The 26,851-nt window shown below is 34.2% G+C and overlaps 1 protein-coding gene across 1 annotated transcript in view; it reads left to right on the top strand.

Moving 5' to 3' along the window:
- Positions 1-26,851, top strand: part of LOC116163074 (protein sickie-like) — a gene marked incomplete at its 3' end in the record, with an annotated part of 118,791 nt that overhangs the window by 33,134 nt on the left and 58,806 nt on the right. Inside the window, 2 exon segments of the mRNA XM_031476920.1 lie at positions 3,902-4,019; positions 10,680-10,732. Coding sequence (XP_031332780.1) covers positions 3,902-4,019; positions 10,680-10,732 — 171 coding nt within the window.

Raw genomic sequence — 26,851 nt, 5'->3', positions numbered from 1 at the left:
CGGTATAAAATTAATAGTGGAGTAGGGTAACTTGTTTAAATTAAATTGAACAACTTCTCGAAGTCATTTTCTTGCAAACCTTCAATACTAGCAAGTTTTGAAATGGCAGCAATTTTTATTTATGACGCCAACTGAAAGGGATGTTACATCTAACGGGAAAAAAGTGTACATTCTGGTTAGAGTTGCGGTAATTTTTTTAGCTGTTTGTCCAACGAAACTGTGATTTTGTTGTAGGCAACCTAATGATCTTCTAAATATATAAACGTAAAAAACTAAGGTTATTAATTATTATTCCGCTATTTTATAATTACACCTTTGGTTGTAGCTTTGTTTTTAACGGAAGTTTGCTCATTAAATCTCGGCTCATCGTAATGAAAGTTCGCGTTCAGAAACGCCATATTTCCATTTCATATTTCATAAAGCAACTTTTTAACTGAAAGGCTTTATAATAATAATTATAATAATGTGAGCCGATCTCGAAATTTGAAATTAGGGCATCCCTGCTATTGTATAATGTAATGTTGAACAATTGTTGAGGCGGAGAAGCATTTGAAAAAATCTAATTTTTGACACATTGTTTCAAATAGAAAAGTTGCTATGTACATAGATATTCCGTTCACTCGCACGTTTTTCAAATTTCTTTCTGAAGAGTGTTGCAATTTTGTTAAAGTACCTTCTTCCGCTCGGTCCTTCATCTGTGCATGTCTTCGGGTACTTTTTATTGGAGAGTGCTATTGAAATGAAATGTTGGCAACAGTTGATTAAATTATAACTATAGGCTCACCCCCTGTAACTTAGGCAGAATTGCCAATATGATTATAAAACTGCAGGTGGGTGACATATCAGTAAAAATGATAACTCTCAATTTCGAAATTGAAATGGCTACACCTTGTATATTTTGTACATTTTTGGATTCTACAAACAATTTTTACACCTGATATATTGTTTGCGGTAATAATTTATACGGGGTTGATCGAAAAATTAATTAAATTTTATTTTTTTAATCTAAGTGGTAATGAATGGACCATACATTAACTACAAGATTCATTTTATCTAATTTAACGAATAAATGATTTTAACCAATTATCAAAATTCAGTTACTGTTTATACATAAATAGTTTGATTATTGTGTGTTGGGGGTTTGGCGTTGTGTTGACGGTTCCCCTTCTGGTTCGGAGGTTTCATTGTTTCCCGTGTATGGTATTTCATTTCTAAAATAAATGTAGTTAAAGTTTGCAGTGTAAATATAGAGGTAATTGTCTTCTGTAAGGGTCGGTTCTACTGGTTTAAGGAGCTCTTGTGTTTTTTGTTCCTCTGAGTCTAATTGTTTTACTTCTAATATTTTCCGTTTCTTATTTTCTTGTTTTTTGCCTTCTTAGTCTTTTTCTTGGTTGCTCTTGCTGAGATGCCGAGAGTCTCGGTCATTCATTTCTAAATGGGATCCACTGTCTAAGGAGCTTTCTTCTGTTAATTCTCTGGGACGTTTTTCACAACTTTCTTCCATTGTTTGTTTCTCTAATTCCTTTTGCCCACTATGTTGTAGTGGCGGATTTGTTGCTGTATGGCCTTTTTCTTTACATAAAAAGCATTTTATCTCGTCGTCCAGTAGGAAGATTCGATGGATTACAATTGGGGGCGGTAGGGGGCTGTGCATCGGTACTTTCGTTGCAAGTAACTTGTTAGCAATTTCTTTTGTTTTCTATTAAACGGGAAATTGCAACCAGAAAAAATTACAAACATGCCTATACACTTACTAAACTTTAGCTCCTTTAACTCCGCATGTTTACGAAAGAACTACTCTTTGATTGAATTGTCAAGATTGATCTGCTCTCGATGTTGATTTATTTACTGGTCAGTGGACTTTGTTCCGAAAAGAACGTTTTGCATACACACTCAGATTAATTGGATTTTTATTAAAACTTGATTTAAATCTCTTAAGTGAACTTTTACACCAAACTGCCTTGTGTTTTGTGACACTAATAATGAACTTTAGTATTACTTGATTTTACAAACAGTTTTCTTTGTTACAATTTCGTGTGTCGAATTTCACCTCCCTTTTTGCTTGATAGTACTGCACCGATATGTGTTTTCCATGGGATTCGGTTACGAAAACGTTTGTTTAGAATAGAGGGCTATCTTTTACTGAATGGACTCTGCAGGATAGTCAGCTTTTTGAACTCGCACAATGAAATATGCACTTAGGCATCGGCATCACCTTGGCATAGTTTTTATGACAAACTGTGATTCTTTGTGAACGGGCACTCTTTTACTAACTTATACACTCGATTTATGCTGAATATTGCACGGAAGTCGGAACTACAATTCGCTTTTTAATCACTCCAATTGTAGCACTTGTACTGCTCACGTAATTTTTCCACTTGGGTAACTAATGATGATTTTTCAAAAACTTTCTAACTGGGCTGCAAAGTCACCCTAAATTTACTTAAGTAGTTTTTCTAAGCTCGCTTAATCCGAACGCTAATCTAATTGGACCTTAACTGGCCCACCGCTAATCATTGAATCTTTTCGCATTGACTGTCTAAACGCGAATGCTTTAATTTCGTGAATAATAATCCCCTCTCTAGCTACTTAGTAATTTTCTAACGTCCACTTCATGGCGACGATACGTTATTAATTTTCATTGGTTCGCCGGGCTCTCAGGGCTCTATACTGGGCTTCGTAATTCTGTAAAGTCAGCTCATTTTTACCAAGCTCCGTTTAATTTAGAGCGTTGCAGAAGTAACATAATACGACCTATTTCCAGCGTGTAATTCAAAACCAAAGGCAGACAATGGGGCGACAGACCCAAATTAGGTCAAATAAACATCTAAAGCGGATCTAAAAAAAGCGGCTGAGCACCTCGGAGTGATTCTACGGATCATTCGATTTGTCCCATTTTCCATAGCCTTGTAGCATGTAAGTCACTGTGCAAAGATTGAACCGAAACGGCCCAAGCGTTTACCAATTGCTTCTCACATCTAAAAGTTATGCACGTTTTACTTTCAGAAACAACATCTCAGGAAATAATTAATGCGGGCGCCCCCCCCCCCCTAAGATAACAAAATGTTATCGTATGTCACCATAACAGTATGACAAAACAATTACATGGCCTACTAGATTGATTTATTGTTAAAATTAATATTTTCCGTAACTCTTTAATTGTTGAGTTTTGGACAAAGTGCAATTTCGACTTAAAATTGACCAATGAATATGGTGTTAAGCTATGTCCATCGAGTCACGGGACACCCTGTATAGACGTGACATAACTTCTTGTTTAACTAAATAGTACCCTAGAACTATTGGGAAGCGTAAATGTTACGATTTGATGACCATCAATTCCTAATTGTATGCTGTTTTAGATAAAAATTTGTAGTATTTTAAAAACTACTGTAACACGAACTGTGAACTAAATTTGAATAATCCCAGCTGAGAACGGGAAAACAGCTTAAAATGACGTGCTACCACATACGTAACGAGTTAATTAAGAGATTTCCATCTTAAGACATCTTGTTTGGCATCACATTTTCAAGTAGAATGGAAGCCAATATAAGATTTTGTCAAGAACAATGCGGTTTAAACTCATTTGCAGTCTCGTGGAAAGGATAACTGTTGAAATTCTCCCATTTCCTTCCACTATATTCACGATATAATTCTAAAGTTCCTGACAGACGCCTCTGAACTGTGTAATAAGCGCTCGCTCGATTACGCAGATCGGGAGGGTTGATACAGTTAAATACAAAATTGCGCTCGGTATTATGGCCAAGTCGGGGTGAAGATTCTACCGAAATAACGTAAATTGCTTATTTTTCGTAAGTTACCCTTTAATGGATGGCGCTTGATGGTTGCGAGTCATAAACCAAGTTATATACCTGTTCGATCTGAGTATTTATTTTTGTTGCAGATTTACACGGATTGGGCGAATCATTATTTGGAGAAGGCTCGCAGCAAAAAGAGAGTTAATTCGTTGGCCACTGATTGCAGTGACGGCGTCCTTTTGGCAGAAGTTATAGAATCAGTTAGTAAGTACCTATCGACAAGGAATTGCTTTTGTAAAACCATGGCATTTTTTCCATTTTTTCGAAACTAGTTAATTTCTTATGCTTACGACTTGTTGTTAAAAGTTGCTAGGAGCAGAAAAGTTATAGACCAATTACAGGAATGCATTTTCATAATAAATTCAGAGACCCAAAATATTTGTATGAGAAGTGAAATGCGAATTATGCAGCATGTTTCCCCTTTCATATTAATAACTCACCCCCATGTTATTATAAGCCGAGTATTAACAGTGCGGTGAATTACATTAATGCACCATGTACGTAGTTTAAAAGCCACCATTTTTATGCAGTTTGTCGAGGGTTTTCTTTGAAATGAGAGGTTCAAACTTCTCGTTTGCAAAGCCCCGAAGTTTCAAAATTGATCTCGTTATCATGTAACCAAACTCCGAAGCAAATATGAGGCTAGTTTACAACGTTTCCAATACGAAAATTCATTTTGAACACGTGTTTTCTATGTTAGAAGCGAATTAGTAGTGGACATATTGGATTACGTTATTGTACTTTTGAAATATACGTGCTCAGATAATCCCCAATTTTATATTCATATTATTATTTCTAATTTTTCAAGAAGTTTACAGGAAAATTAAATTATACAAAACTCCAAGGATTTGTTTTAAGGATAGGTCTAATGTTAAAGGAAACAGTGATGTAAGGCGACTCCGCGAAGTAGGTACCAGAACGTTAACAATACAAACAACAAAATTAACGGCAATTATATTTGTGCTTCGATTGTGCCGATTTGTGCCCAGTAATTGGCGTTAAAAAAAATTATAAGCGTTTGAAAAAATGAAAGTACAAACGACAAATTTATGCTAACAGTTTCGGGGGTTTCATTTTAACTACCCACAAAATCCAATTTGGATGATCTGGTTATAAATTAATTTAAAAACACCAGGGCAAATACAAAAATAATGTGTATTAAAACCATTCAAACGTTTAAACGTAATTTTAAATAATCATTTTAATCGTGATATGAGGAGAAGTCCAGAAACTATTTCGAAATAAGGCCAATCTTGTGATTTAGTTATAGGTATTACAATTAATATTGACGTTTCGAATGTCAATGACCTGCAAATATATGTTTGTTTGTCATTAGGTAAGTATAAATGAGTTACTATGGTGATACTTAATGCCCTAGGGCATAAGTTGTACTTTTATGCCGCGATATCACAAATAAATGTGCTATAAGTTAGGTAAGACATAAATTCCATTTTAACAAATTCGAACCACCCATACTTGATCAAACATAATGAATTATTTTGTAAACGAAGATTTACTTCGAGGAAGAAAACGATTTGTAAGACATAAAATTTTGTATGTACCACGGGCACAAACTGATGTTTATACTCTCGGGCGACTAAAAAGCTCTCGGGCCTATCGGCCCTCGAGAATATAAACATCACCATTATGCCCTTAATACATAAATAACTATTACACCTTTCAATTTTTGATATTTGTTTTATTAAATGCTCAGAAATTGTCTCCTCTACTCGTAGTCATGGTAATAATCGAGGTAATAATACATTCTGTATTGACACTCTACAGTACACGGATATTTGCAAAAGTGTCTCTTTGCCTACATTCTGTGTCTTAACTCTGGAATAATGACAAATGGAGTCTTAGTCGTTCTCGAATGTCCCCAAAGAAATGGGGGTCAATTGGGGAAAACCGTGGTGGCCATTCTATGGCACCTTCTCTGCCAATCCATTTGGCAGGATACCTAGGGTATGACGCGGCCACAACTACTAAAGTGGCGGACCGCCCCTCCAACCTCCCCCCCCCCTCCATGCTACGCCACTGCCGCATTCCCTTTGTCGGTACCCACTTCTTCACTTCCTGTACCTATTATATTAATTAAAACAGTACAAGGGCTTAAAATACGAGTTTCAAAATAACTAAAAAATGAAGAAACAATCAGATGTCCTCAAGTCTATTGCATCAACAGCATTTTTCCTCTAAAATATTCGATTTCTCTTTGTTCATTGGAGTACCTACATGAAATTACAAAGTTGTCTTTCTTCATTTCGTGTTTGGAGATTATTGTGAATAAGTATTACCATTTTCATTTGAAAAGCTTTTTGTTTGCCGAACGTAAACCCTCAACTCAATGCAGGTAGACCTTGGAGTTGACAGGGCGGTTAATTAGTTACCTGTATTTTATTTTACCCAAGTTATGGAATTTTAGAAAACTGGTTACACTCCATTATCTAGTTTTGCATAAACAACTCTCCCTTTTGTTCGTCGACTCAAATCTATTTTCAAGAGTCTTCTTTTCGGGCGACAGAATTCACCTTCTGTATTAAAACATACACTTACCTCAAAATCTCTTGATATACAGGGTGTAGTACCTAAGACAGCTCGGATCATAATTCCTTCACCATAAAAGATACCAAAAAAAGTCTTGTACACAATTACCGTCGCCATATTTCTAAAATACTTTTGATCACCAGGAACGTGCTGTATTCCAGTGGCGTATCAAACTAGCGTTTTTTTTAATGGAATACCCCATATTTGATTACTGATTTGGAAACGTACTTGAAAAATACCTATTTTTTTATGTAACATGTTATACCCCTAACTTTAACGATTTCACTATTATAATTTTTTTGGTCAACATTTGACAGTTTTTCGAAATTTTTTTGATAGAAACTAAATCGCACGGCGGCTAAGTTTTGGACTAAAGGTCGGTTTACACGCTCAAGCCATTTGCACAAACTGGGTTGCACAAGCCATCATTGTCATGATGAAACAAAAGATGTTCAATTCTTACAATTGCTGGAATACAGTACGCCCCTGGTGATCAAAAATATTTTAGAAATATGCCGGCGGTAATTGCCTACAATTTTGCGGTATCTTTTATGGTAAAGGAATTATGATCCGAGAAGTCTTAGATGCTACACCCTGTATAGTACTCGTATACTATTTCTTATCCGAAATTGGACCTAAAAGCTATGGAATCAAATCTGATCGCTCGCTTCGATTTTAATAATGTATGTATTTATTGGTTTATTTTAGTTGATTGTCGATTGTTTTCTTGCACTTTCGGAATCTGCAAAGAAGAGGGATTGAAAACGGGGTTTTCCTTTATTGTATTTATCGAGATCGGGAGACGGGGCGAGGAGTGGCTTCTATACGCTGGAGTGTGTCAATCATAGTACTCCCCCTCGCCCCTTATCGTGAATTGGATATCATTCCAATACATCTATTATAGGTATATACCGGGTGTATGGAATATAGTGTATGTCTCGGTAAATATACAACATTTTTCTATATGAAAGTTGTTTAACATTGTATTTCCCATAATAAGGCAGTATTCCATTGTTTGTATTTCAGAAAACAAATGAATAACGAAAAACAATTGATTTTTTTTGAATTGCAATGCACACTTTCATTAGGCTCATTTGATAGAGATTTTTTTTCTCTTTTCAATGACGTAACACGTTAGCATCCGGGTAGAAGAAATTAATTTGAAGCTTTTGTGATAGGTTATGGCCGGTTATGGCACTGCCTTGCAGCTTAATGGTGGATATTTTGAACATTCATTGCGATGAAAACCATTGTACTGCTAATTTCGTTTGTCTTCAAGGTTTAATAAGAAACCGACACGTTCATTTGTTTTATTTTGATGGAGGATATCTGGATTAATGATATTGATCTAATTATAATAAATGTTTTTGAATAAATTTCACCAGTAAGGGTACTAACATGTTATATCATTGAAAAGGGAAAAAATTTTGCTATCAAATGAGCCGAATGAAAAGGTGCACTGCCATTTAAAAAAATTCAATTGTTTTTCGTTACTCACTTTTTTCTGAAATAAAAACAACTGAAAGCTGCCTTATTATGGGAAATAAAATGTTTAACAACTATCATATAGAAAAATGTTGTATACAAGCGATATTTACCGAGATAGGGTCCGTTAACTTGGTCCCCCCACTGAGAGATTTCATAGTCGTATTATTTTAAAATGAATGCGCTCGTTATGCGCTCATATGCGCCACCGATAATAACTCTTGCGCCATTATCGTTTTTTAGAAATCCGAAAAAAACATTTGGGGGGGCCAAGTGAACGTAGCCCCCCCCCCCCAGTACGTATTTTGTCCTTGAACGTGTACAACAAGATTTTTACGATATGCCACTTTTAAGTTAAATCTTCCATTGCGCAGAGGTGAGACGTCATATTTGCGAGTTCAATCCATCTTAAAATTAAGTTCTTTAAATTCCAATTTTCATATGTGTAGGTATAACTTTTGTTGGAAAGGTGATTTTAAAAAACTATTCGACAATTTTGTTTCTTTTTTTTTTGAAAAAAATTTTGCAAAATAGGAAAGGACATACGGCAAAACCTATTCAAAGACGTGCTACCAGTTTTTCGAAACCTTATATGTAACACTCTGTATAGCGTAGATTTTGAATTGCGTATACAGGGTGTTTTTTTGGGAGCTTTAGTTAAAAGTTTCTGAGAAAGTAAAACAGGTAGGTTTTTGAAAATTTGTACTTAGGAGTTACTCTGAAGGCCGAATCGATGTAAAATATTTTCAAAATGGCCGCACTTCCGGAAACACCGGAAGTAGATAGTAACTTCGTTATTTTAAATGGCAACCCCTATTTTTTATTGCATTTTTGGATTCTACGTGAAATTTCACTTCTTTTGATACCCATATGTCGATATCTACCATTTATGGTTTTTAAGTTATTTTGACTTTAAGAAAAAAAATGGCGGATGCAGATGGTACCTTGATAATTGATTACTTGCAAACGGTTGTAGTCATGGCAACCTATTTTTATCAGTGCATAGAGAATGAATAGGGCTTTCTTTTAGTGCACTTAAAAAAAAGTTAAGTTGCGTACGACCGCCCCTATGGATATCCAAATTTATGAAACTTCAAAGACTAAAAACTCAGTTTTTTTAAGTAGAATGACCATGTTCTTACTATTCCATGAGATAGAGAATCGAAATGGGCATATTTTGACAATACATGTTCCTATAGCTATCTTTAACAGTTTCTGACTTATTCCCATTTTATTGAATTGACACTATTTTTTTAGGATTTTCTTTTTTAGTAGTCGGCCATGATTCTATAACAATTGAATTTTAAACAAATCTAGTGACACTAATCCATCACCCACTGTTATAGGTTAACATAAGTTTTTCAAAAATCGAAAAATGACTCGCAGTGGTTTCATCTATTTTGAAATTTAATTGTTATTTATGGTGAAATGGGCAGAATCGCGGCGCGTGCTTTCCGTACATTCATTCGAAAACTAGAACGAAATTGTATGAATTTTGGAAATTTTGTACCCCTAAAAAAAAAACAAACCGTTGAAACACAAGTGATACAAAGCTCTACAAGAGAATATTTAAGAAAATTAATTGAATTGAAAATGCAAGATTAACAAAATAAATTCAATGCAAAATATAAAAAACTTCGTTGAAACATTTTTGGTATGGAATTGTTGCTAGAACAGATATCGCATTACCTCTCTTAATTTCCAGACTTATACGTTGTTTAAGAAATTCAGTTGAACGACTCTGTTTAGATTTTTCAAAAATTTTCTGTCCTATATCCTTAATAAATGATTTATTTATTAATGAATGATTTAGACTAGAACTAGAATCAGTGGTATTAAAGAATCCATTCCTTGATTTGTTTAAAATTCGATTGTTATAAAATCATGGCCAACTACTAAAAAGAAAATGCGAAAAAAAATGGCATCAATTCCTAAATCAATTCAATGAAATGGGAATAAATCAGAAACTGTTAAAGATAGCTATAGGAACATGTAATATCAAAATATGCCAATTTCGATTCTCTATCTCATGCAATATTAAGAACATGGTCATTCCATTTAAAAAAACTGAGTTTATAGACTTTGAAGTTTCTTAAATTTGGATCTCCATAGGTGCGGTTGTACGCAACTTAACTTTTTTTTAAGTACACTAAAAGAAAGCCCTATTCATTCTCTATGCACTGATAAAAATGGGTTGCCATGACTATAACCTTTTTCAAGTAATCCATTATCAAGGTACCATCTGCATCCGCCATTTTTTTTCTTAAAGTCAAAATAACTTAAAAACCATAAATGGCAGATATCGACATATGGGTATCAAAAGAACTGAAATTTCACGTAGAATCCAAAAATGCAATAAAAAATAGGGGTTGCCATTTAAAATAACGAAGTTACTATCTACTTCCGGTGTTTCCGGAAGTGCGGCCATTTTGAAAATATTTTACATCGATTCGGCCTTCAGAGTAACTCCTAAGTACAAATTTTCAAAAACCTACGTATTTTACTTTCCCAGAAACGTTTAACTAAAGCTCCCAAAAAAACACCCTGTATAATACCAGGCGAAAGAAAAAAATACCCCTTATGTGATGGTTTTGTCCGTCTCTCCGTCTGTTCCTCGTTTAACTAGAGATCGAAAAGAGACAGCGATGTCAAACTTTCGCCAATCGATTTCTACGGGTTCAAGGATCAGTGCTATTGAATATGAGCCGGATCAAAAGTCTGGTTTCCGAATACGAGCGGGGGGCAAAAAAAACTCCCCTACTGAAAATCGTATGCGATTCTTCGTATCTTGTTTTTATTCATATGTCGAACTAACTCAATTTCTTGTTTCAGCTTGCCAAAAAATTCCGGACATAAACCGAAAACCCAAAACTCCATCACAAATGGTAAGTTTATTAGTTAATTATAACTACGGTCGGATATACGATAAACCCGTAACTCGAACAATACGTTATTTCAAAAACAATCGCAATTTATAGAATTGTGTCAATCGGCACTAATTGCTAATTTTTATTTAAATAAACGACTTAATTGTTTCGTTCAAACATTTAGCCGATAAAGGAAGCATTCGGAATCGTGGGTGTCCAACGTTTTAGACTCCGGGTAGATTTATACCCGTTTATCTCTGATAGGATTAAGTACACAATCTCACGAATAAATGGAACCTGAATGAATTTCTGGGGGATGTAAAGGAGATTCTTTAAGAACGCGCCGGTGGCGTGTCAAGTTTAGCTTTTTGTGGATAATCACACTGACTATTAGAATAGTAGTCTTTTTATGTACTGTGGGAATCACTAATATAATCTTTCATCTCTATGCTTTAATTGTACTAGTATACGAGTAGGTTAGTGTTGTGGGGCCTTAGTCAATTTATTTCACCACATTTTATAAGTCCAATTGACCTACGAAATATTAAAGTTAGGGCTCTTTCAGCTTTTACCACTTTATCATTCAGTAATTAACTATTAGTCCACCTGACTAAAGCAAAACTAAAAGGTAAGTACCTACCCAAATTGCGTAACATCTTTGTTTCCCACGCCTAGGCGATGGGTTTTACATAAATTAAGTAACGTGGTTTATTCATGCATCTAATTAGGACTGAGAATAAGTAATTACAATCTGTTCTTAGGAACAAGCTTCGGCACGTGGGTAATTGTTGATTTTTTAGAATGTAAAGTGAGTCAATTTGAAATTTCGCGTATTACGATGATGCGTAAACGCCAAAAAGGAAACCGAGATAAAGATTATTATGCCAAGGTTACGTAACTGTAAAGGTAATTTGCTCATTACAATCGGTAACCTAATAACACACACAGCAGGTTTTGGACGTCCCAGACCTGTTATACACCCTCCGGCTTCTTCGTCTTCCGTATTTGGGTGCGGGGGTTACCATTTAAAATCTGATAAGGAGGTGAAGCAGACCAGGTGAACCGAGGTGTGTGTTAATTGTGATGTGATGGACCAAATTGTGGGAGTCTGTTGCGTAGACTACAGTAACGACGTAAGGTGGGGATTTGGACTTGCAGGACCCGCCGCCGCCAGTGTTTCTCATACATTGTAATGTTATATTGATGGTGCGCTGGTAACGAACGAAACGCGCATTATTCTTACAATTCTAATTACGGAATACGCGCGTGCTAATCCTTTATAAGTTCCGAATTCGATTAAGGCCCCGTTACTTCCTCTGAATTGGAATACGTGCGTGCGTTCCGGGTGCTCGCTGGACTACTTCGGTCCCAGGTAATTTTTTCTTAGCCTAAAAATAAAATTATGCAATGTTTACAATTTCAACCATTAACTTCTAAATGTGTTGTTTAAAATGTTGCGAGTGATCCAAATATTTACAAAAAACTGTCTTCGGCTTTTACGTATAAATTGAGCTGGGTCACAGACGGTGGCAACTTCCTGATCATTATCAGCCGGCATTTTCATTTTAGCTGGTTATTGTTTAAAAGATTTATCACGAAAATAAGTTTTCGTGACAACTGAAGTTATCACTTCTAACCTTTGATAGCCTAACGTTATGGTAATCAGGACCAACAATTGCAAATTTTAAAAATAAACTATTTTAAATAGAATCAATCTTTTTGAAAAAGCTACCCTTAACCTTACGCACGAGTGCCAATCATTGGATGGAGCGAAACCGCTCAAGGGATGATTTTTGGTTACACTAAAAGAGTCAACCAGTTCGATCACTTGTTTTGTATACGATGATATGTATCTTCAGAAGGCAAAAAGCAAAACAGCACTCTTATGTAAGCTCGGCTGCTTTGTGGTTCTAAATTGCAGGATGCTACATACAATAGGAATAGTTCTCTCTCATATTTTCCAACATTTTAATCTCTGAAAAGTACTTTTTTCTCCAACCACCTGAATAAGACGCTATTTTGTGACAGTATTCGGTACGTAAAATTGACGTTTTGCGGATTAATCGCTTTCACCATGGCAACTGTACAAAAAGTGGATACTTTTGGTCCTAGTACCAAAAAGAAATTGACCTTGAAAGTTGGCCAATTAAAAAATTACAATCACGGAGATATGTCACATTGACATCGTTTTACATTGCAGGTTGTAAGATATTTCTATACATACAAATCAAATATTTTTGCATATTCAATGGAAATAATTATGTTACCTATACGTATGTACATGTATTGAAAATGGTTTACGCTCGCTATTTTTATTTAAACCATGTGTAACGTAATTTACATATTCGATGAACGTAATTTTAATACGTATACAACCCGCCGTCGCGCGTAACGCCATCTACTTCAGACCCATTGCACTATTATCTGTCATTTTGAATTCAAAATTTGAAAAAGTTAATTGCAATTAATTTTAATTAAAAAACTGTATGGTAAGTTTTTTATTTCAATACAAAATATAACAATATTAATTGTGTATACAATAGAAATGACTGAAACTGATAGCGACATGGATTGCACTCCGCCAGAGATTTTAGAAACGGCAGAACATGCTACCTCAAGATTTGCTCCCTCCAAAGTCGCGAGAGGTGAGAAGTAAGAAGTAAGAACGAATAGGTTACAAGTTAACCTAAAAACTAGAGTGGCATGACACGTGAGGACAAGAAAGCAGAAGTTCTTATACTAGTAGTGAAACTGTGACTGAATCTAAATTCGAATATAATTTGAAGTAAAGGGGGTTGGTGAAAAAATTTTATGTTTTATTCGTACAAAAAATGCGTTTTCGGGACTCGGAAGGTTGCTGGACTCCGCTAACGCGTCGTCCAGCAACTATCTTCCTCGTCCCGAAAACTGACATTTTTTGTACTAATGAAACAAATAACTATTTTATAGATCCCGAAAATTAACTAGTTAATCTTCGTTAAGTACTTTGGTAAAAATTACGATTGATTTTCATTGGTGTTAATAATACTCCAAAGTTAAAATTATTCGTGCATAAGCTTCAGATTTACCTCAACATTTACACCTTATATTAAGTTGGTCCCCACATTGAAGAACCAAAAAGTCCTTAAACTATCTACTATACTTTCTATATTCTACATATAATATGCGCAATTTGACTTATATTAAGCGAATACAAGAAATAGAAGCATAAAAAATATAAGTGGTAAGACGATATTTTTGCACGCAATATCTAATTCAACTTACCTGTCATTGAATAAACATTTTATTGTCTGTAATAGTGTTTTTATGGATCTCTAAAGCTACCTCTGAAGCATTGGCTGCAATAGACTTTAACGCAAAGATGAGCCATCAAGTTTATGGTTAGAGTACCAAATCAAATCTCATATAATTTATTGTATACAATTAGTAATTTACGTCTCTATTTCTGTCGTTTTTTCGAAAACTAAATTACGTGCGATGAAGATTAATTGAATAATATCCACTCTCGTCTCGGGTGTTTATTATTATTATTCTCATAGCGTCAACACCGACCGGATAAATTACGATTATTCGATTCCGACCGTTAAATACCCTTTCCTAATATTAACAAAAGAACTAAATCAGATCAGAGTTCTCTCATTTTCATGGGGTAATAGTTATTTACATAATAAGTCGTGAAAGTGGTCGTTTACATGACGCGGAGGCTTATTGAAAAGTACGAGGACGCGCAGCGTCCGAGTATCTCTTTAATGCCTTCAAGTCAGGTGGACTCACTTTCATGACGTATTATGTATAAAATTTTACCTGAAACTGCAACATGTAGATAACTTTTACAAATTAAATTATTCATGTGTGAAATTTTGATACCTAATCACGCACGCTAAAATGACATTAGGTAATTGTTTCCATAGAGATTTCAAAATAATTAAAACAATCAGTGTCATTTTTAATGCAGTTTGCAGTTTACACTTTGTACTTTTCAACTAAGTATACAGTCTTAATAACTAGGTACAAAAGCAGGTATCAGTGAAGAAGAGTACCTACGCGAGACGTTGTTATAATGTAGCCGAAGATGCGGCCGCCGTAGTATATTCCCTCCCTACAAAGTCAAGAAAGTACGAAAAGGCGTACAAACCTTTTAATGACTGGCGCAAAACTAAAGGAATGGTTACTTCCACACATAGTCCATTAATTGTTAGTAATTAAAAAACCATTATCCTTTGTATAGGTATATTAATATTTAAAAATATCTACATAGTCTGCATTATAAATATCCAAACGTTGATTGAATAACTTATTCAATGAACGATCTAATTGGTTATTTTGCAAGTACTAGGACTGTAATGGGAGTCAGGTAAAAATATTACAGTACTAGTCAGGTAAAGATCAACTTTCTAATGTCAAAATAGCCCTGAAATTTAGATTTTCTTGACGGTTTCAGGTAAAAAGTAATGTACGAGTTTTGAAAAGCATTTATCTCGGCATTTATTTAAACATTTACACAGCACACTTGCTTGTATTGCGTGGGTTAAATCACTTTCCTCCTGGAGGGATGAAATGGTAATAGGGGAGAAAATTAACAGTAGACATTTTAATAATTAGTAGTATTCTTCCTTATTTCTTACATCATATTTTATTTTATCGTTTCTAAATCAGTAATTCTAAATTAGCACATTATCGAAAATTGGGAAATTTTTTATTCGTTCTGTTTCCGCCTATTATACTAGCAGTTTTATAGTTGGATTGATTATGGATAACTTCAAGCCAAGAATTGTGAAGCCAACTTTACATGACACGTCATTGCTTAAAAACTGGTTGTCATTGCATCCCTGATATTGGATCCTTAAAGAAATTCCATTAAAAAAAGCGACCATAGCAAATGATCTGAAACTGAAATTTATAAAATTTTTTCACTATAGCTCTAGGTGCATCCACGCATTTCTAAATATCGAATACTTCCTTGCTAGTTATATTTGCTCCCATAAACATAATACCTTGTTTTAAAGATGAATTTTTGTTAAAAATTTGTCTATTTACTTTACGAGAGTAATGAAAAACCATTGAATTTTTTTAAATGGCAGTGCATCTTTTCATTGGGGTCATTTGATAGAGATTTGTTTTCTCTTTTCGATGTTATAACATATCAGTACCCGAATACAAGAAAATTTTTCAAAAAAACTTATAATTACTTACATCAATAACATTAATCTAGATATCCTACATCAAAATAAAACAAATGAACGTGTACGTTTATTTATTAAACCTTGGAGACAAAATGAGATTAGCAATAAAATGGTACCTAACAAACCTACACATTCATTTGTTTTATTTTCATGGAGGATATCTAGATTAAAGTTATTGATGTGGTTATAATTTTTGTATTAGGTTACTAACATGTTACATCATCGAGAAGAGAAAAAAGGTGCACTGCCATGAAAAAAAATTCAATTGTTTTTCTTTACTCATTTGTTCTCTGAAATAAAAACAACTGAATGCTGCCTTATTATGGGAAATAAAATGGCAAACAACGTTAATATAGAAAACTGTTGTATACAGGGTGTCCCATTAATAATGGTCACAGGCCATATCTATGGAACCGTTAATTGCACAGCTTCGGGGAAAAAATTTTGTTAACAAAAGGGGCCAAGAGAAATCGCTGGAAATTATTTTCAAGTTTGTAACTTCGCCGCTAGAGGGCGTGCGATTCATGGTTAAGTAGGCAAATGACTTTTTTCCTAAAATGTACCCAACTAACATGCATAAAAAATACATGCATAGTAATCTTGTATCAATTTTGCATCATTGTAATGGAGCGCAAATTGCTCTAGCTCATAAAATATGAGGAGTGGGGGAAGGGGAACATCTCTTTAAGGAATTGATTGTAACTTCGGATTAGGTTAACAGATTTTCACATAATAGGTCTTGTTGGAAAGAGCTCTCTTCGTGGAATCAGATTTTACATGAAGAGAGTCTATTTAGTAAACGTGATGAGTGGTAGAGGGCGCGATGTTACATTAACATAAGCTTTGCAAGTTTTTTTAAAAATTTCAAATGGAACGATATAATTATTATATTATATTATCAAATAAGATGAAAAAGTGAGAATATCAGTGAAAACCGCATTTTGATATCTGTTTTCTAAGCAGAGATGTGGGGAAAATACAAACATTCACAAATTTTAATTCAAGTTAGATTTGAAACAAATGAACACATAGCAACCGATAATTATGTCAAAGTGAATGAGGCGATGGCAGTTCAAAATTAACACTCAATTTAAGTTTTTTAATTATGAGCAACAAAAAAATGATTCAAACTTTAAATCAGAGAAATATGAATTAAGTAAATAATAAAAGAAATAATAATTATAATTAACGTAAATGTTCAATGTCTTCCATTATTTTGGACACAAAGACGAGTCTCTGCTGTGTAGAGAGAACAGTTGCTTTAACTTCAGCAATGACTATGAATTACATTTCTAATTCTCGTCATCATATCGTTTCTTGTAGTTGGCCTTGTTAGAAAGACTGTGCGTCTTTTATCCTTTCAAACAAATTTAAGTCTAAGCAAGTTAAATCGAGTGACCTAGCTGGTCATGAAAAAATACTTCCTCTTTCTATCCATTTGGCAGAATAACTCAAATTACGTTTAATGAAAGGACTGATAAATTTTCTTTTGTTCTGTTTTCTTTTGTTTCAAAGCCAACTTGAATGAGCATCAATATTGCAATTAAAATTTGTGAATGTATTCGTATTTTCGCCAAATCTATGGTTAGAAAACAGATGTCAAAATTCGGTTTTCACTGATATTCTCACTATTTCACCTTATTTGATAATATCATATAATAATAATATCATTCCATTTGAAATTACCAAAAAAACCTGCAAAGTTTATGTTAATGTCACATCGCGCCCTCTACCACTCATCACATTTACTAAAAAGACTATTTAATAAAATCTGATTCCGCGAAGAGAGCTCCTTCCAACAAGACCTATTTTGTAAAAATCTGTTAACCTAATCCGAAGTTACAATCAATTCCTTAAAGAGATGTTCCCCTTCCCCCACTCCTCATATTTTATGAGCTAGAGCAATTTGTGCTCCATCAAAATGATGCAAAATTGATACAAGATTACTATGCATGTATTTTTTATGCATGTTTGTTGGGTATATTTTAGGAAAAGTCATTTTTCTACCTAACCATGAATCATACGCCCTCTAGCGGCGAAGTTAGAAACTTGAAAATAACTTCCAGCGACTTCTCTTGGCCCCTTTTGTTAACAAATTTTTTTTCCCGAAGCTGTGCAATTAACGGTTCCATAGATATAGCCTGTGACCATTATTAATGGGACACCCTGTACATTTGATATTTACAGAGATATACACTATAATGGACACCCTGTATAAGTTGTATAAATGCTTATCGCAATTATACAATGGAGTAGTTTAGTAATTTTTCATGTATGGCAGAGGTTTAATGTAGGTAGGAATGCCTTATAATGACATAAAGTACGTCATTATTATAACATCATTAGGTACCTTTTCTTACTACCATACCGATTAGTAATTGATTGGTGGAGATGCGTCACCTAACTTAAACAAATCACCAAATTTTATAAACGTGCGGTTATGAAGAATTAAGTCAACTACGCTATTACGTAATATACCAAATATAAATAATGTATTTCGGCTATCCTACATCTACACGGAATTGGTTAATCAGTTTAGTTGATTATCTAATTTGTGTACATTATACAAGGTTTTACGAATTACATTTCTGAAAACATGATCCCCAAAAGCCACAATAAGATATTTCTCAAAAGTCGAAAGTAACGCATGCAATAGTTGGTCTGTTTTCAGTAATCGATTGACTTCCATTAATTTCTCTATCGTACAAGAGGAAACTAATGAATTCAAAAGCTTTGGGAGTCTTCTAAGATCAACGGTACACAGATGTGGAAAATAAACCAAATCCCACCGGCTTTCCTCCACCTGTGTGGCTGACGGCGAAAACTATCTAAAAAAATTGTTCAGTGGGGATTCCATTACAATCTGATTTTTACAAGGAGTGAAGAGTACTACTGTGATCACTACAACTAACTACATACTGATTATGCAAGAATAAGTATATAAAAAATCAATTGTAGAAATTCTAAATCAATTCATAAAAGTCATTTTTTCTTCTTCTTCTTTATCTTCTGCGGGTGCATATACATACATACAGACTAGTTCAAATTCGTGGCTCGCCGTTGGGATTTCCGTAACGGCGATAGATACAGTGTAGGTTAAATGGGGGCAAAGTTGCCCCCTTTTGTAACTAAAAAAGCTCTTTTAAAATGTATAACAGAGATATCACCGAAAAATTTGAAAATATCAAATTTCGTTTTCATTTTCTCTATAGCGTAAACGGTCGGAAATGGACGGTTCCCGTTAGCACCTACATGCACTTAGTTTTGAGAATCTGGCTCTCTTATCATAATTTCCATAGCACACTAGATGTAGAAGCTATAGGGTACTACTTTATTATTTCTTTTGGACGCCATATTGGATTTTTAAGGAAAAAACAATTGCTGCGTTAATTTTAATCGTGACATTTAAAATTGAAACATACCCGTATCTAGAATGCTATGTGTCAAACTACAACATTGCGTACGATAATTTTTCAATTTTGATTGTAGTTTTAGAAAAAAATATCTGTAAAACTTGAGAAGAAAGTGTTTTTCAAAAACTCCACTTTCTTCTCTAGTTGTACAAATATTACCCAAAATCGTCCTGAAACCTTCATTTTCATGCCTACTTTCTGTCAGGAAATTTTAGTTTCCGTGGCAGAGGCAGAGCAGACTACGTTTTCTGCCGCTGGGCACTTTACCGGCCGCATCTGTGACATTTCTAAACGTCTATAATGACTCCTGTCATCACTGACACATTGACATTAATCAAAAGTTTTATATAAAAATTGAAATTTTATGATAAAATACGATTTCGGGTAAAATTTAATACAAACTCGTCAATAAAATGACTTTACCTGACTCGAAAATTAAAGTAGGTACTTCAATGTTTCCTGGCCGTCATTTTCCTGACTTTCATGTAAATAATTATTACTATTATTAGCCAGGTAAGTGAATTTTTACTGGCGATAGGAGAAGTTGACTGGGTGAGCCGTTAGCCGAGCCTGATGTCATCTCCAGTTGCCGATATTCTCCAAATGGCAGCCTAATCTCAGCTTTGGACTCCCTTTGGGTCGTTTCTTAGCTCCGTTATTCAGCCCTTAATTTTATCATTTGCAGCATTTGTCCTATTTCATCTTCACGTCTCTTTTTGAAAATCTCTTATCATTTTCAACCGCTATTCTTCTCCGTGTCTCTTCTGACACTGTAATCTTTCCCGTCTGCCTCACTCATTTTACTGTTCGCAGAAATAATAAAAAAAAAAACAATTGCAGCCCTAAAAGACATCCTCCCCTGTCTTCAATCTAGCTTACAGAGTAAATGTTCTGAATATGGTTTGTCTTTTTATGTATGGTCCTTTCATGCGAAAAGTAGATCAGCACCACAAAAACGATTGATGGCCTTAAATAAGGACGAGTCATTGAAAAGTGCAAATATAGCCCCCAAAAAAGTAGAACTCATTAGATTGGCTAATTAAAGCGAAGCGACGATTTTGTTTCAGGAAGTAGGTACACCTCTGTGATCAACACTAGCAAAATTTCTGTACGAAGTAATTTCACGAATTTGGCAATAAGAAACTACAATTGCGTGACGTAAGCGCATTTCAAAAATTAAACCACATGGTAGGCCAATGAACAATTTTTTTAAGTGCATGAATCAGTGTTTCCAATTCTAAAACTGTAACAATGCTTAATTATACCTACCAGAACGTGCAATTATTCATAATGACGGGATCACGTGATGTGATGACGGTGAAGTTTTGAAAACAATAGACAGTCGGCTGACCTCAACCGACAGTGCTTTGTTTTAAAAATTTTCGGAAAAGGTGTCCATCAGCCGATTTGTGTAACGGCTAATTACCGGCTACAACAGCTTTATTACAAACGGGCCGGCGATATTTCGTACTCGCTTCAATGAAGCAATAACTTGAAAAACACATAATTCACGTACTTACCCGTAATGCTATTACCTTTTTTGGTTATAATACGGTTTGGAATGTGCATAAAGTAAAAGTTATATTGGCAGTTAGGCGTTTGTTCATTTTCATATTGTGGTAATTGTGGAAGTCGTTAGCTTTTAAAGTATCTAATATTTCGTCTTTTTTTGGCAGTCTAAAAACATCTGTTGGGATTTTATAATAACGAAATTTGTTTCGTCATTTTAATATTATGAAACAATTTTCAAGGTGATCAAAACATTCTTATAATAATGAGTTCTACAAACTACCATTTTATTTTTTGCAAAAGACCGTCGGTACCGTGACCACACATACACACGCATCGGTAAACATTCGTGAAAGCAAACATATTATTATTATTATTATTAGAATATATTTTGAAATTGATGTTCAAATTTCTACATTATTTTTGCCTTTATTTAGTTTGCTGATTGTTTAATTAATTGGGGTATCTTTGCTTTTTGTTGAAATTGCAGTGGACTTCTACAGTCGGGTCCTACCTCTTCTTTGCAATAGTGGATCTTTTGTACCAAACTGAGCAATCCGCACTTTTTCTTTTGTTGTGCGTACATTTCTGGAAACGGTGAAGAAAATTGTGTAATTGGATTGGACTGTATTTAGAAAATAGCGACTGGGTATTACAATGTCTGAGACTTCTGGTAGTAGAAAGTATTTATTACTATACAGTAAAGTAATGATTAAATATTACGAATGTGGAATAATGCAGAACAATTAAAAATGTCAAATATTGAAAAGGAAATCATGTTCCATTAGCCACCCCAAATCGTTAGGGTGGGCTTTACTGGGATTTAAAGTAATAGGATTACAAGTAAATCGGAAATTTTGCAGGTACAGAAAATTAATTAAATTTCCCCTGTGATAATTAGTACGTCACAAAGAGATTTGGCGAAACATATTACGTATAATCATTGAATAAAGAATTATTCAATGATATAATTAAAAAGCAAAATGTTACGAGTCAAGTTAATAAAGTTGTATTACATTTCGGTACATGAAATGAAATTCCGCCAGTCGCTCTGTTCATATCACAAATTGCTATTCATGTCACTTAAGGTAATTGCACACAATTGAATTGTCAATCAGCCCGGTAACTGAAATGAGCAATTGTGTGCCTTGTTTTGTCTTTTCTTGTCGGGATGGGACTGGATCCAAATTTCGCGAGACTTTTGAATTAACTCTTCTTAAGTCCCTTACAAGTGTTTAAAAAGTTATTCTAGTCTAACAATAGTCTAATAATAAAAAATATGTTTTTATTATACCCGAATCACAGTCTCTGTTTTAAACACTCAAATGCGTGCGAAAAAGGGCCTTTAAAACACACGTGCTTTAAAGTTGCTAAGTAATGATACTGCAAGTATAACTTTTGAAACTGTTATCTGGGTGAAATAAAAATCCTCTTAGGTCGCTTTCTGTAAATGCAGACCATTTCTTTGGCTTGTACCTATCCTTTGGTTGAAGCTTTCACAAACGCGCGTAATTTAGGGTATGCTTCCAAATCTGTTCAACTTTTTAATTGGAGCTTTCACTTACTTCATTTATTTAAGCAATTGACACCTCCACTCTATTTTTATCTACGACTAATATATAATGTGGGTATTGTACCTATGGTTTGTTCGGTATAATGCCATATACACGGTGTCTATTTTTCGAGTGCCACTATGGGGATCTCACTTATCTTAAGAGATAGAAAGTTGGTTAAATGGGGGCAAAGTTGCAAATTTCCGTGCTGAATAAAAATCTGAAAAGAAATTTGAAATATCTTCAATACTTTTGAAGCACATTATTCGGACACTTTTTAATGGAGATTTCAAATATGGCATCCTGTTTTAATTACATTCAAGATGACGGAGAAACACGTGGCAACTTTAGTTTTTCTTATGGGCGCCATATTGAATTTTGACATTTTGGGATTACGTCTTTTTTTCTCTTTGCAACGATATAACACACATAGTGGTTCAGTATCACATTTTTCCTAAAAATACAATTTTTCATTTTTTGAGAAGAGTGCTTTGGAAAAACAAAACGTTCTTTTGTTGTAAACAAAAGTTTGCCAGTTTGATCCATCTGTCTGGTTGCAGCGTTGTCAGAGAAGTAGAAATTCGATTTTCATCTCAACCGCTTGCAAAATTGCCTGCTCATATTAATTGGGTCTATCACCATATTGCTGTCTACATCTTTTAAAAGAACCATATTCGCCCAAGTTTGTATGCAGCAAAGAAAAATACCTCAAACTAGGTTGTTGCCCCTCTGGATAACGCTGCAAGTATGTTGCAGCAGTCATGTGGGCATTTCGATGAGAAGAGAAGTGTAGTAAATGTGGATCATATCTCTTTGATCTGCACTTGAAAAAGGCATTTTCGCATTACAACTAGCATAAACCTAAATGACACTACATGAAATAAGTCAACCTTTTGTTCACAACAAAAGAACGTTTTGTTTTTCCAAAGCACTCTTCTCAAAAAATTAAAAATTGTATTTTTAGGAAAAATGTGATACTGAACCACCATGTGTGATATATCGTTGTAAAGAGAAAAAAAGACATAATCTCAAAATGTGAAAATTCAAAATGGCGCCCATAAGAAAAATTAACGTTGCCACGTGTTCCTCCGTCATCTGGAGAGTTATTAAAAACACGATGTCATATTTGAAATCTCCATTACAAAGTGTCCGAATAATGTGCTAATTAGAAATGTCTACTACGATTAGTTTATCATAAAAAAAATAAAAACGAAAATCACGGGGGTTGAAAGGGGTGGAAAGTGGTATTTTGCAAATTGTGGTAAACCTATTGATTTTAGACGAAAATGTTAAATGTAAAAGTTATAGAGATTAAAAAAATGAGGAACTTTTGTATCTGCACTATTTTCACCAATTTTCCTAGAAAAACCGGAAAAAATGTTTTTTTCGTTTTTTATTCTTATTTTTGCGAAAAAATGGCGTAGGGGTTTGAAATTTTGGAGGTTACATAGCCTGTTTTATGATAAAACAGAAGATGACTGTTTGGACCCATACAGTTGAACCGTTTCCAAGATCTCACGATTTCTGAAAAAAACCACCTCTTTTTCAAGGGGATGAAAAATCTATTTTTTTCATCGTACAGAGGTGCGCGGGGTAGCAAAATTTTCGTAACGACTTACATTTTAATAATCAAAAATAAAAAATATTATTCCAATAGAAAATTTTCAAGAAAAGCGGCAAAAACGGGGGGAACAGCCCAAACAATTATCTTCTGTTTTATCATAAAACAGGTTATGTTACCTCCAAATTTCAAACTCCTACGACATTTTTTTCGCAAAAATAAGCATAAAAAACGAAAAAAAACAGTTTTTCCGGTTTTTCTAGGAAAATTGGAGGTTATGTGAAAATAGTGCAGATACAAAAGTTACTTATTTTTTTAATCTCTATAACTTTTACATTTAACATTTTCGTCTAAAATCAATAGTTTCGCCGCAATTTGCAAAATACCACTTTCCACCCCTTTCAACCCCCGTGATTTCACCCGCGGAAAAATTCAACTGTTTTAATTATTTTTTCCCAATTTCTATTCATTTCACCTGCCTGAAAAACCCGGTTTCGCCCGGTAACTAATTTTTTTTTTTAAATAAATCATTTTAGAGCTATTTAGCCTGGACTACTAGAGTTTTACCACATTTATCGACATAGTTTCAAAGTCCCTCCGGAAGGGGGTGCAATATTTTTGTTAATTATTTCTTAGGAGTCCTAGGTATCATCAGTCATCAGTTCTAAAGCTTGGCCATCAATCGTTACCTATTAACAAAGTTAAATAAAAATAAACGTCCTTTAAAGATTGTATGAAATTCTCTTCTCTGCATTTTCTATTTGCCAATCCATAGTTATACATGTTGAACAAACAGACCCAATACAAATAACAATCATTTGCTTTTAAAATTTTTACCTTATCATTTATCAACAGTTAGTTTAAATATAGCACGATAGGTGGAAAAATTGCATACTTTTACACTTTCCCCGACAAAATTAATAAACCCTCTTGACGGCTGCAGTAGCAATGAAACCCAAATGGTTCAATAAATCTAAATTTAGTTTGCACCTACTGTCTTTGGGTAGCTACTTTTTATTAACAGGAAGCACAAGGAAAACTCCAGACTCACCTCATTATAATTTATTACTTAACACCTAAAGTTCGTTGACTTTGCTTGTTTACTATTTTAAAATTAGACTAATTTACTATACGTTACGCGTTCATAAATCAAAATTAAAAAATTTACAATCGAGCAGGCTGCTTACCTACTTTGTGCCTGGACTATTTCGGTGTGGGTTTATTTACTAATGCATTATGAAGAATTTGCATAAGATTATTAATGCAAATTTGTAGCATATTTAATGACATACATTTTTCATTCATTGTTTATTTACACGTAGGTCGAATACCGTTGTTAGAATCATTTACGTTTGATAGTTCACACTGCCCACTAGTAATGAATAAGACATAAGAAAAGTTAATTTACTGTAAAAAAAATCCTTATTGGCAGTGTAAAAGCTGTTCTAGTGGAATAAGGTCATCAAACCATGATGATATTCAGTTAATTATTTTTCAATCATTAAAAAAAGTTAGTCATTGCCGAATAAAACAGGTAGATACATACTAAATGATATATTAGACTAGTTTAAAACGACATTCAATAGGTTATTACAATTTAAAGGGGTCATTTTCAAGCATTAGGCATTAACTAATTTTAGATAAATAATGAAAAACAACTAATGTAAAAAGAAATATTTTTTTAAAAATGAACTGTAACGCTCAAAATGTATCGCTTTCCCAAAATGTGCGATTTTAATAATTTAAATTTAGAAAAAGTAACTAAGAGAACGATTCTGTCGCTTTCCAATAAAATTTTTGACCCGATTGGATTTTCTGCTCCAATTTCTATTTTTGCAAAAGTTTCACGGCAAAAAAACATGGTTTTCAAACTGGACCAAAGTTTTAAACCTGTCGATAAGCCTTAAAATTCCTAGATGGCTACTCAATTCTACTGATGTTCTTTACAATACTTAGAGCATTCACTTATTCTGTGATGTAAGTGCTTACACAGGTTTGCATTCCATTACGATTTCCATTACAATTATTAGTATCGATATTATAATTTAGGTTTAGTCGAGGGCTTAGTTCTCTTTATTTCTGTCTATCTGTTTTGTGAATGTATATATTTGCAAGTGAACTGCTTCGTTGTAATTGGGAAATTCCAGTAATGAAGCATGGAAATAAATAATAATAATAATAATACACCTATTCTGCTGTGATATTTTTGGGATTTGAAGTCCATTCTGAAGTCAATATTCAATTGATCCAATGAAAAGCCAGAGTTGCACCCCGAGAGAAAATGAACATTCCTAGATTAGAGCTAATGGATCCTGCTATGGGGGCCAGATTACTTTCTACTGTTATGGAAAACTTAGATTTCCGTTATGTTCATGTATTCGCCTGATCAAATTCCTGTACTGTGTTGTCTTGGATACGAAATGAACACTTTTATCTGGAACCGAGTCCAAGAAATTAGAACAAAAATTGACAAATGGAATTTTGTCCCCGGAGAGTGCAATCCTGCAGACTTACCTTCGACAGGTTGCTCTCCAAAGTAACTGTTGGAGTCAAAATGGTGACAGGGTCATTTTTGGCTGTACAGAGATCAATTGGAAAGGCCTAAGCAAACTTCGCCTCGTCAAAATACCTTCAGTCTCAATGCGCGAAATTGAATTTCGGGCTCGTGGTATACAGGGTGGTGACTTGCGTAACGCATCATAGGGATTTCAATGTAAAATTCATAACAGGCGATTATTGGCTCCCCAAATTATTTTAGAGCAAAAATGTATTAAGGTTTTTTGTAGAAAAAAATTTTTTACGTCAATCAACCGTATTAGTCTTCAATTTTTTGCATAATAAAGAAGGAAAATTGGAAAAATAAAACCCGCATCTTTTTCAATAATCTGCGATGCCATGGAATTTTCTAAAACAAAACA

The sequence above is a fragment of the Photinus pyralis genome, unplaced genomic scaffold (assembly GCF_008802855.1).
Source record: "Photinus pyralis isolate 1611_PpyrPB1 unplaced genomic scaffold, Ppyr1.3 Ppyr1.4_LG2, whole genome shotgun sequence".
NCBI lineage: Eukaryota > Metazoa > Arthropoda > Insecta > Coleoptera > Lampyridae > Photinus > Photinus pyralis.
This window is presented reverse-complemented; position numbering and strand designations above follow the sequence as displayed.